The sequence below is a fragment of the Lissotriton vulgaris genome, unplaced genomic scaffold (genome assembly GCF_964263255.1).
Source record: "Lissotriton vulgaris unplaced genomic scaffold, aLisVul1.2 SCAFFOLD_2649, whole genome shotgun sequence".
NCBI lineage: Eukaryota > Metazoa > Chordata > Amphibia > Caudata > Salamandridae > Lissotriton > Lissotriton vulgaris.
The window spans coordinates 48,646-61,587 of record NW_028242319.1 but is presented as its reverse complement, the minus strand read 5'-3'; the positions used below and the strand labels follow the sequence as shown (position 1 = coordinate 61,587).

The following is a 12,942-nucleotide window of genomic DNA, read 5'->3' as shown; positions in this document are numbered from 1 at the left end:
AGTTTTCCCATTTGAAGGTTTTCTTATCTCTAATGGCCATTGTCTTCTTTGACACCTTAGATCTTCGCACACATATTAAAGCAGAATATTCAACTGACTTCCATCTCTACTCTTTGATTTTTGAGGCGTCCTGTTCTCATAGCACAGTGCTTGTGATGGTGATAATCGGTCTCCTTGCAAAGGCCTTCATTGATTCCTGAAATGTTTCCCCAATATATTGCTCAACATGCATATCTGTGGTCGTCCGAGTGTCGAATTGTTGCACAGTGAACGCTCTGCTCTATAATATAGTAATGACACCATTTAGAAGCAAATATGAGACAACACTAAATGAGCACCCGCGCATCATGTGCATTGGTTTTGACAAGGTGCGTACTTCTGTATGGTATTGGGGTAACATCCACACTTAATATATACTAGTTGTGATATTATGGGCCGGGATGCCCGCCACCCCTTCCACCACCAATCCCAATGGGAGGAGACAGACACAGTTTGAACTTTTGGAAGGCAGGGGGGCCTCACGACCCCCCCTGGCTGTATTTATTAAAATATTAAACAAAATTTAAAACTTTAAATTAAAAACGTTTCATGCATCATGTACAAATTCAACTTCCATTACATTTGATGAAGACAGGTATTCAGGCTAACCTTAACAAATCTCTAATACAAAGATTTCCTAGCCGAGTCCAACATCATGACAAATGCATTGTATACGAATTTGTACATCCTAACGTTGGGGGCCAACGGCAAGGTCTTAACCTGTGGCAGATCCCTATCACCAAATTCCCGCCCTCACGTGTGAGTGGCGCATGCGCAGAGGACTTTACCCTCGTAGCCAACTGTAACTTCCCTTATCATGGGGGCCCCCTTTCACTCGACGCCATCTTAAGGTCGTCCGAGTTCCCGTGCGGGGTATCCGTAAGAAGGACACCGTGGACTCCCCCCCCCCCCCCCCCCCCACCCCTCCTTTCCCCGCACTCTCTTCCGCCGTAGCGGATATCCGGCCCCCGGGAAATTCTGGGGAGGGGCATATAGCCGTCTCCCCCTGGGAGGGGCCTATGGCCGTCTCCCCCTGGGCGACCCATCCGTAATGGGTGCCGCCCCCGTGGGAGGGGCCAATGGCCGCCTCCCCCTGGGCGCTCCCATCCATAATAGGTGGCGCCCCCCCCTAGGGACCTTGAAATCACTGCTCACCGATCATGACCTTACCGCCACAGGCCAGATAGTTGACCGACTATCTGGCCCCCCCAAAACCTCCTATAGGTCATGTCTACTCAATCCCACTAGCCAAGCTATCAAGTCTCCTATCAACAAGTCATTCCCCACCCTGGACAGGTGTACCCCATCATCTGAATAACAGTGATCACCCCAGATGCACCCATGAGATATGCTTTGAAGATGAGCAGAGAGAACTTATTGTTGACCCTCTTTACCGAATGGTTCAACGCTGTTGTGGACAACCCACCCCGCCATACCCTCCTCGGGATCATGTGAGACCAAGCTATTGTACATCCTGGGAGCGTCTTTGCTAACCAACTAACTGCAGAAAGTATGTGCTCAACTAAAGCTCGTCTGCCCAATCTTACCAAGTCATTGCCCCCAATGTGCACTATGACTACAGATGGCGGTGACCTGTGCTGCCCTAGTAATTCTTCCACAAAACTTTGCAGTCGGTCAATACACTGGCCGCCCTTACCATGGAAGGACACCCTGAACCCATATTCCACAGATGTGTGAATCGCATCACCTGTCTTGAATATGTCCCCGGCACGCCTCAGGTATGATTGGCCAACGACCCAGACCACACGTCTTCCATTCCTTGTTCCGAAGTGGTGGTTAGCTGACACTGGGCCGGTCCCAATTTCCACCCTGCGTCACAGGCTCGTGAAACTGTAATCCAAACAAAAGACAACAAGCGTGAGTGCACTTCTTCAGTAACTTACAACATGTGCAGGCGCACGTACCTCTTGAAACAATTTGAAGACCAGCGGCCTAACTGGTTAACATTGTCTGCCTGCAGACCTTGAGCCGTAGCTTCTGTAGCGGCCCCTATCCTGAATGAATGGGTCCCAAAATCACTCGGGTTCAAGCCTGCCGCTGCAATCGTGATTGCCAGCACCCTCTGAAACTGAAACTTTGTCAAAGGGGCGCCGTCCGTATGTCGCAGCAAGGCCCCCCCATGTTGTCAACCTTTGTTTTAGGTAGGCCTCAACATGCCTCACTGGACAACAGAGACTACCTGGAGCGCGCTGCAACACAATGCTATTCCCCTGGGCCTCCTGGTCCGTCTTTGACCTAGCTACCGTGATCAGCAGAGAGTCCCTCCTTACTTGCATGTGATCCCTGCGCAGACCCCCTTCAGTATCTCTTTTGTTGGCAGTAGTTCGCTCACCCGCAGGGCCCCATAGAACGCCAACGCGAACGCTGCCCGTAATAGTACAACCTCGCTAGCGCAGCGCCTTCCTGACTAGAAAGGAGTCCGTCGGGTCCCTGATCCCATGGAGCTGAGCCATAAATGATATGGCGGCCTTATATCGACTTGCGGTTGCCGCTGACTGGCCTTCCTCATGAAGTGCCACTAAAAATTGGGTAAAGGACCCCTCCTGCCCCATCTATGCTCCCATGCCGGGCCCAAAAGGGGGCAGTACGAGTGGAACGCCCCTTCATAAGCTTTTCTCATCCTGGGCGCTAAACTGGCTGCCACGAGGTTTTGTAGTCCGGGGCGCCGATTTGCCATAGTGCTTCGGGGAATGGCGCTGCCACTAGCTCCGCTGAGGGTAAACAATCCCTGAAAGCCTGCATTTTGAAACGAGAGAGTGCATCAGCTGCATTATTCAGTACACCCGGCACATGTTTAGCCCTGAATTGTACGTTTAATCTCAAGCATTTCAACACAATTTCTTTCAACAATCCCAATATCCATTTGCAGCGTTCTGCCTGCTGATTAATGCACTCAACCACAGTCATGTTATCGGACCAAAATGCCCCCGAGCGGTCTCTGAATTCCTCTTGCCATGCCGACAGAGCCACCCAGATGGGGAAGAGCTCTAAAAGCCAATGTTACTCGTCAAACCGCTTGTTTCCCACCATGCTGGCCATCTTTGGGCCGCGAGGATCGCGCCAAACCCTGCGCTGCCCGCCGAGTCGGTCCATAAGCCTATTTTCGCTGACGAGGCCGGGGCTTTGCTCCAGACCACTCGGCCGTTGAAGTCCGCCAGGAATGCCAGCCAAATGAGCATGTCCTGGCGAACCTCTGCCGACAGTCTCGTGCGATGGTGCCCTTCCTTGAGGCCCACCATGGCCTGGGCAATGGATCGTGAGAAAGGACGGGCCATCGGTATCACCCTTAATGCAAAGTTAAGCTGACCCACGGTTTGCTGTAATTGGTGCAGTGTCACTTTCTCGTTCCGAAGACGCTGCAACAGGGAAGCCCTGAATTTGGCGATCTTCTCCTCTGGCAGGCGGAAGCAACCCTCCACTGAGTCTAGTTCGATACCCAGAAACTCCAGTGAAGTAGTCGGCCCCACCGTCTTACCTGGCGCCAACGGTACCCCGAAACCCCGCATGAGCACGCAGAAGTCCTGCAATGCCCGTGCACAGTCCCGAGAGCCCGCTGGGCCGAGAAACAAGAAGTCAAGATAATGCATCACATGTTGGTGCCCTGTGGCCTTCGAGAACACCCACTCCAGAAACGAGCCAAACATTTCAAAATATGCACACGAAATTGAACAACCCATTGGCATGCACATATCCATGTAGTATCTCCCCTGAAACGTAAAACCCAGCAAGTGGTGATCTTCGGGATGCACCGTAAGCAACCTAAATGCAGATTCAATATCCGATTTTGCTAACAATGCACCAGGGCAAAAGCGATTCAACATTACAACTGCGTCATCGATAGATGCATACTTTACACTGCAAATTTCAGGATCAATCGCCTCATTAACGGAAGCCCCCTTTGGTGCCGACAAATTATGGATGAGCCTGTACTCCCCCGGGTCCTTTTTAGGCACTATCCCTAAAGGGGAACACACAAAATCGGCCGTTGGTGGGTCACAGAAAGGTCCTGCAACCCGCCCCAAGCCAACCTCCTTGGCGATCTTTTTGGCGGCAACCGCCGGGTTGCGCTGAACTGACAGTTGGTTCTTACATGAGGGCCCCCCCCCGAAAATCACCCGCCGGGATCCTGAAGCCATATGAGAAGCCATCTCGCAGGATCCCGGCGGACGCATGATCAGGGTATTTGTTGAGCCACGGGGTCAAAGCCAGGATATCTATGGGCGATGGTGTTGACTTCCGCAGTGCCGTATCAATCCTGTTTTGTACCCCCTTTACCTCCGGCACCATTGGCTCTGGATCGGCAGCTAGTTTCGGGGTGTGAGGTGTTACCACAACTAGAGCACGCATGCCTGAACCTACACGTTCCTTGCGGCCTGCTACACGTCCCCCCAACACACTCCTTGCTTATTTCTGTTCCCGCCCGACCTGGGCTGAGAGTCCCCCCTTAGTTTGGTCGAAAGGGCTGAGGTTGTTTTTGTGTGAAGGCCCTGGAGCCGCTTGTGCTCGACCCTGAAACACTCGCTGATCCCGGCAGGAGCTGCGCATGCCATGATACAGTATCCAAACAATCCCAAGTCAGTGATTCATTAAACTCTTTCGCTTTTCTAAAAGCCATGTCATACCCTTTCCATTCTTCTCCCCCATACTTCTCATGGAAGCTCGTGATCCTGCTTTGGTAGCAAGCCAGGTCACTCGACAGTTCCGGTGTTCGTTCAGCGATAATCGCTACAAAAATAGAAAATGCCCTGATCCAATTCATCATGGACTCCTCGACCCTGAATTCCGCCATTTTTGCCCACCATACACTGGGGTGCCATAAATCCTTCTGAGTCTTGGCATATTCTAACTCACGATGATCAGTCAACAATGAAAACATGTTTATATATTTATTATCCCACACCAGTTCCTTAGTGGCCATGGGAATATGTTGAGCCAAGTTTTCCCGCCTTGAGGGTACCGCGCCCTCCCCCATCATTGGGAGTGATATCTTATCGGCTTCCGCCGCACCTCCAGCCGTGTCCGTCGACTTATTCTGGTTTTCGACAACGACCACCTTCGCCACCTGTGGAGAAATAGAAGGCACGTTCGCTGTCCCAGTACCCCTTGTCTGCCTTAGCTGCTCTATAATCAGCCTAGCTTCTTCGGCCGGGTCTTCCACAGCCTCGGATCCCCCCGCTCCCTTCTTCAACCAGGGTAACACAGCCGCCAACTGAAGCGCTAGTTCGGGAGGCATTTGGTTGTCGTCCAGCGGTGTGATAACCACAGGGATTGGCAATCCCCCATCCGGTGTGGGTACCGGGCTGGACGCTGGAGCTACTGGGACCAGTGGGACCTCCATCGGGACTGGGGCCTCGCTAGGAACCGTTTTCACCTTCCTCTTTTTCCCCTTATCCCCCCTGGGGTAATGTTTGGTAAAGCAGGCCCCACGATCCTCTTAGGTCGCCCAGAGGGGCCCGCTTGGGCCTCTACTTGTTTCCGAAGGGCCGCTAACCCACGGCCCAGCTGGTCTACTTTACCGAATTTTCTGTCCTGTTTCTGGCGATACTTGGTTCACCAATGTGCGCAGCATTCGTTCCATCTCGGAGCTCTTACCACTCTTCTTGCCAGGCATGTCTGCGTACGGCTTTTACCTCTGCCTGTTATACGGCCGTGACTCGAACCCCAACTACGCCTTGACGACTGAAACAGAAAAAAACAAGATTACCGTTCAAAAAACTGCAGCTTGTTCCCTTGAGGGCTCACGAGCGACGAGTGGTGCAGCCTTCAGAGCGCAGGAACAAGAGGACGCTTCCCTGGATTCCCGCGCCTTTTATCCAGCAGCGGGGAAGGCGGGACCGCGCCCCCATCCCGCCCATAGGTACACGGACTTCCGGGCGCGTGTTTAGGACAACCCTTTTAGGCGGCGGGGGCGTGCTCCGACCACGCCGCTATGGGCATACCGGCCGGGACACGCCCCCCGCCCGCAACGGTTTCCCGGGGGATCGGGGCACCCATCCATACGTTCAGGTTGACCGAGTGGTCTCCCTTTTCCAAGATCACTGTTTTCGGGTTAACTGCTAACGCATCAAACCCTGTACGAATGTACACTATATTAAATTATTAACCAGTTTATACAATTAAAACCAGTGACCTCAATTTGCCTTTTATCTATACGTGCGATGGAGCAGGTTTTTTATTTTTTGTTTATTTTTTTAAGCTGACTAGCTACTGGAACAGGACACTGTCCACAGGATCTGATCAAGAGACTTTAAAAAAATATATTTTCTTTCTATTATTTTGCGGGGAAGATAGTTATACAAACAATATTCATAGGAATGTTTTAGTAGTGCACAGCAATGTTTGTTTCTAACGCGTAGTAAGTAGTCCGGGCTGCTGCATAGCTTATCTGTCTCAAGGGGGAAACAACCTTTACAACGCAGTCATTACTTTGCACTACCTTTACAACACAGTCATTACAACGCAACACACTTTACATCGCATGCCATTACAACGCAGCCATTACATCGCATGTCACTACAATGCATTTCATTACAACGCATGTCTGTACAACGCAATATAAGGGGGGATAGTAATTTTTACCCCTCCCTTATCCAACACCTACCCTACTATTGCACTCACTGGAGTGGGAATTGTAATTTTTTCCCCTACACTATCCAACACCTACCCTACTGTTGCACTCATTGGAGTGGGAATTAGTATTTTTATCCTTACACTATCCAACACTTACCCTACTGTCGCTCTAAAAGTATTATGCGTTGAAATGGTACGCGTTGTAATGGAATACGTTGTGAGTGTAGTTTCTAAAAATGCGTTGTGATGGCATTATATATTAACCAATTCTTCCCTTATGGTTGCTGATCCCACTTGCCCACTGATGTGGTCAGACCACTTTATGATTCCTATTCGAATGAACAGATGCCTCAAACACTTAGGGATGGGACGTCCCCTGAATACTCTTCAAAGGCGCTGGCGTAAAGGCACGCTTGATTCTTGTAGCAAAATATACGTCCCTCCATGCTTTAATGAATGTATCGATGTCGCTATGAAACTTTGTGCCTTTAATGATACCTTAAGTGAGGTTATAGATAGGTTGGCTCCTGTGACATACCAGCTTAATAACTTGCGGAAAAAAAGTGAAGACTGGTATACTGTTGACTTACGTAGAAAGAGTTAAATTTAAACTGGCCCTCTCCACCTATCAGAAGAATTTAAAAAAGGCAACCAAAGTTCATTGTATAACTAAACTTAATCATGGCAGGAAATTCATCAAAGGATCTTTATAAAGTTCTGTACTCCTTCACCAACCCTATTGCATGCGCCAAACAGACCATCCCCTCGCAGGAACTGTACTATAATATAGCTGGGTACTTCGATGACAAAATCAATCTAATTTACAAGCAACTTCCCCAAAATATTGATCATGCTCTGCCTTTTCATCCTGGATCTGTACCAATTGAAAGCTTAGGTGAAGGGCTGAATCAATTTAATCTTATTCCGGTCTTGCAGGTGGAAGCCATGCTAAAAACTGCTAAATCCGGATCTCCTCTGGATATTCTGCCCGCTCATAAATATGCTCTCCTTGCCCCTCTTCTGGCTGCCCCTATTGCTGAGATCTTGAATACCTCTTTAAGTGAAGGGAACTTGCCTCTGGATTGGAAGGTTGCCCAAGTGCTTCCTATTAAAAAGAAAGATCAGATGCCGGCCGAAGTGCTCTCCAATTATCAACCCATCTCGCTCCTTCCACTCATGAGCAAGGTGGCGGAGAGTTATGTTCATTCCCAATTAATGAACTATCTTGATGGCAACAGCACTCTTGATCCCTCGCAGTCTGAGTACCCCTTCTGGTCACTGTCCTCTGCAGCTCCCAGTTCTGACAGTCCCTGGCCATCCAACCACTTGGCCACCCACTGGAGGTTAGCCGCCAGGAAGTACGCTTGTGAGTTGGGAGCGCGCTTTCCCATATAGGCCTTCTCACTACCTCCATTGAGACCCTACAGCACCCACTGTCCAATACCAGCTCGCTCAGTAACGTGTATAGAACCATGCACTCGGAGCAGAGGATCCAGACTGGCAGGTTCTTGAAGTGGTATAGAACGCACAGTAGCATCATTATCTTAGACAATGTCTACTGAGCTATCATGAGCAACTTCAAAGAGCGCCAGAAGTCTATATATTTTTTGGGCACCCAGAAGATTTCCCCTAGGTTATGTTTTCAGAGATCTCTGTCACTATGAAGTACTTTAACCACAAGGTATCGGAAAGTTTTGTGTTCCCATTTAAAGCCCAGCTACTGCACTGCTCCAAGAGCCCGCTGCCGGACAGGGGATGCAGGAAATACACATGTTTGAGACCAGTTTGTGCATAGGCAAATAGCCTATTTAGGTTGTCAAGGAGGTGCATATTCAAGGCAAAGCCCATTCCAGCATCCCGTAAGTACAACAGCATTTCATCAGCATACAGAGAGATGATATGCAGTCCGTCATGTAGTTTTATGCTGGGCCCTAGGCCCTCCAACTGTACAACACTAGCATGAACAACATAGGAGATCGTGAGCACCCCTGCCTCAGCCCCCTGGAGATTGAGGGGGCACCCAATATACAGGCCTCATTTGAACTCCCGGCTGAGCATAGGAGCGTGACCCATCTGAGCCAGCCCTCTCCCAGAGCCACCTGCCTCATCACCGCCTGCAAAACTTTCCATTGGACCGTATCTCCTCGGGAACGCGCAATAGATGTCTGATGTTTAGGGACATTTCATTGTGGTATGAAACTGCTTTGGCATCCACGCACTAACATCAACATATGTGGACGTAAGCAGTCCACCAAAATCTTGCTAAGTATCCTGTAGTCGAGAGTAAGCATAGAGAGGGGCTGCCAGATGATACCTCTGGTGCAGCCTTCCACTCCTTCTGAATTGAGACAGCAAGCTCTTCCCTGGTGGTTGGCGGGAGAATTCCCTTGTACAACGTCTCTTTATTCTGCTATTCCAGATGTAATGTGAGTGTCTCTGCATGTTTCTGGTAACATTCAGTGTTTTATTTCTCACCAGGTCTTTGATACGTAGTTTGATCCCTCTCCTCGTTAACGCCCCACTCAGCTCCTCTCTCTTAGCCTGGGAAAGGCCCTGGAGCGTTGCCACTGCCAAAAATGCCTCAATTTCCCCTTCTGTTGCCTGATCCCGCGACCTGTTTAGTGTTTTGCAATTTTGTTTGAATTCTGCATGAATGTCTACCTGCGTGTGCAATTCTGCCCCAGATTGGTTAAGCAATTGTGTTGTGGTTGTGTCCCTACCCTCTGAGTGCACTAACAAGACAAGCAGCCTGCCTGCTCTGGCCCCCTCAGTGTGGTCCTGCTGTAGTTATTCACGGTGCATGAGTGTACGGAAGCATGCTACAACCTCGGCTTGTCTGTCTCGGGCCTCTTGAAGTGACTCCTCATCTGCTCCGCCGGTGTGCATTCTGCGCTCATGCCTACAAATAGTACTTTCCAGAGAGGTGAGCTCAGACTATAGTCCACCGATCCCACACAACTTGGGCAAGACACTGTCCCCTTTACCACCACCTTGAAAGTCTCGCTCTTGGTGCTCACCTATTCCTTAGTGTGATGATTAACCTGAAAGTATTTTCATATATTTTCCCCAGTGGGTCTGTGAATGTGGGCTCTTGCAAAAACTGCGCTAGGTGTATCCACTTGAGGATCGGGGACACCTGCTCGCCCAACTGTATCTTTAGCTGAGGGTTATGATCCGCAAGGGTGCAGCTTAGATACTCTGCGTTAGTAACCGCACCAGCAAGTCTATGAGAGCAGAATATCATGTCCATCGACTTGTCAGACAATATAGAGGACGGGCAAGAGGTCAGGGCTGCTGATCCTCGTATCAAGCCTCTTCCCCCTCCCCTACCTTACCTACACCACCAAGGAATGAACATCTAGTTCACTCCCCTAAACGCACAAGGATCCTTTGGGAGGGTGTATGTCATCCTTTCTACTGATATGGAAGACCATTACTTCAGACCAGCGAGTCCTTCAAATTGTGGAAAGAGGTACACCCTTCCCTTTCTTCAGGCTCCACCCCATCTCACCCTAGTCTTTCTCTGCTACCCCTCCGGATCTATCCTGCAACAAGAAGTGGCAAGACTCCTACGTACAGAACAGGAAATAGGACATGGATGGCACTCCTGATAATCCTTGTTTGCAAGAAGGACTGTGGTCTGTGTCAGATCCTGGACTCAAAGGAATTAAAATTCTTCCTCAAAGGAGAAGTTCAAGATGCTGACTAGCTCAGGTTTTACTGGTGCTGCAAGTGGGAGACTGGATGGTGTCACTCGACCTGCAGGATGCGTATTTTCACATCCCAGTTCTGAAGTCTCTTCTGAAGTATTGGCACTTTGTGATGGTTCTGCGCCCTACCAATTTGCAGTACTCCCATTTGACTTGACTTCAGCACCATGAGTCTTCACAAAGGTGATTGCAGTGGACGTAGCCCATCTTAGAAAATCGAGGCATACTAGTCTTCACGTACTTGGACAACTGGCTGATCAAAGCTGGCTCACCGAAGGTCATACCGTACAATCTTGAGTCAATGGTCTCGCTGTTGTTCAACCTAGGCTTTTCAGTCATCAAGCCCAAATTTCACCTGAAGCCATCCCAATGACTCCTGTTCATGTCGTCAGTTTTTGACACCACCCTTCCCTGTGCCTTTCCTCCTCCTCTGAGGAATGCAGACATCCAGGAAATGGCCCCTTTCTTTCAACAGAGTGCGAGAGTCCCAGTCCTGAAAGTCCTCTGACTGCTAGGTCTGCTGGCGTCCTGCATTCTCATAATCATGTATGCATGTTGGCACTTGGGGGTTCTGCAGTGGTGTCTCCACAAGTAGTGGATCTAATATGGGGGGGATCTGTCTTACTTAAATGTAATCTCTCAAAGTGCTGCAGCAGAAGTGGATGACCTTCACTCTCCTGACCATGGCTACTTGAATGATGGATGCCTCCACTTTTTGGTTGGCAGCTCATCTGGGGATCAGATCTCTGGTCTCCAGAAGAGCAGGTTCTTCGCATAAACATTCTGAAATTGTGAGTGATTTGGCTGGCACTCAAGCCTGGAAATGTTGCAACCATGGTCTTGGGTGCACCTCCAAGGGATCTGGTTTATCATGAACCACCTAGTGGGGTCTCTAAATGTCAAAGCAGAGCACCTGAATTGGTGTTGTCCTGCCGATCATGATTGTCAACTTCCACCGGCACTGCTCAGGTGGGCTTGTTTGCCTTCTCAGAATATGCTCGATGCCATAAATTCTATGCCCTCCAGTATACTTTGATGGGAGCCTTGGGGGGGCGTATTTCAGTTGAAGTGGAACTTTCAGTTGACCTAAACATTTCCCCAATAACCTTGATTGTCTGGTTCAGAAGAAGATTTTCTAAGACTGTGCCCTAGTCTTTCTAAGACTGTGGCCTAGTCTTTCTCTTTGCATGAGATTAGCCAGTGAGGGTGTGGTATACAGACCTTTTGAGTTTCTCCCAAAGTCCCCCGCTCAGGCTGCCATTCAGACCAGACATTCTCTCCCAGTTGAAGGAATGGAACTGCATCCCAATCTCTGATGCCTCCACCTTAATGTTTGAAGATTGACCGGGGACATCCTACCTCCTTCCAGCTGCAGCCTCTTGTCAGCTCATTGTCCCTCCACTAAATCAGCTTGTTCTAGGAAAAGGAACAAGTTCATTTCATTGTGCACTGACACTGTAGATCCCTTGTAGGCTAAGTTGTCCCAGGTCTTGCAGTTCGCACTTTCACTGGCACCAAGGATGTATGCGATTGGCACTATAAAAGGGTATTTGGCTCCAGTTTCGGCATTCCTCTGTCGTCTAGACCAGCCTTCTTTATTCAAATCTCCTATTGTGATGTGTTTTTTGAAGGGGTGGACTAATCTCTATTCACCAACTCCTTTTGTTGTGCTCCAAGGGATCTTACCTTCTTGTCAGTTATAAATGTTGATTCTAAAAACTGTATTTTTAGTAACGATCACTTTGGTTAGACCGGTCACTGAGTTGCAAATCTTGAGCTCTTGTCCGCTGTTAACCTCTTTTTGTCATTTGACAAAGTAGTGTTGACTCCCCGTTTGATATGTGTGTTATAGGAAAAGTTTAATTAGATTACAAGTAGGTTTAATTTTTTATTTTTTTTTAACGCGCACAATCACCCGTAAGGGTCTCTAGGCGCTGGGGGGCTGTCGGGTGGATTAAGCAAGCTTTTGCCCAGAGTCACATGGTGCTGGGCTAATCTGCCACCGGTGATCGAACTTTTTAGTACTAAACTACTCTATATAGTTTTTAGTTCATATGTTCACTTCAAAGGCCTTGAAAACATAGATGACATTGACAACGTTACGCAGGGGTAGGCACTATATGGCCATGGTGACATCACCTGACGCCAATTGCGGCGTTCTGCAGGCAGAGTGCCCTACTGGCGACGTGACAGCTTTGAAGTTGGTGGATCCAGTCTGGTGCCCAGGATTAACCTGCAGGTGAGGAATCTGCAGGTAGACAGTGTAACCACCATGACGATCTTTTACCACTGGTAACCTTTTATTTCCACACAGTAAATGCCGGAGTTTTATATAGTGTAATATAATCACACATATTAAATCATGGCCTAATGGAGGAGTGCAGATTGTTAAACATTAAACCAACATTTCAAGATTTTGTATGTATTTTGTGTTTGATGCTCTCATTAAAGGAATAACTTTAAGTATGGTTCTCTTGGGGCAGGTTGGATCCCATCGAGTAAGGATGTCTAGGGGATTTGAAGCCAATGCACCAGCATTTGACAGGTACAATTGTTTTAATTCATTTTTACATATTTTAAATACTTTAACGGTGTGATACAT

General features: G+C 48.9%; 1 protein-coding gene across 1 annotated transcript in view; it reads left to right on the top strand.

Annotated features, from left to right (window-relative positions):
- LOC147668996 (polyphosphatidylinositol phosphatase SYNJ1-like) overlaps positions 1-12,942 on the top strand; it is a 287,979-nt gene that overhangs the window by 235,612 nt on the left and 39,425 nt on the right. The window contains exon 7 of the mRNA XM_086948301.1: positions 12,824-12,885. Within this exon, the coding sequence (XP_086804427.1) occupies positions 12,824-12,885 (62 nt within the window). The remainder of the gene's footprint in view (positions 1-12,823; positions 12,886-12,942) is intronic.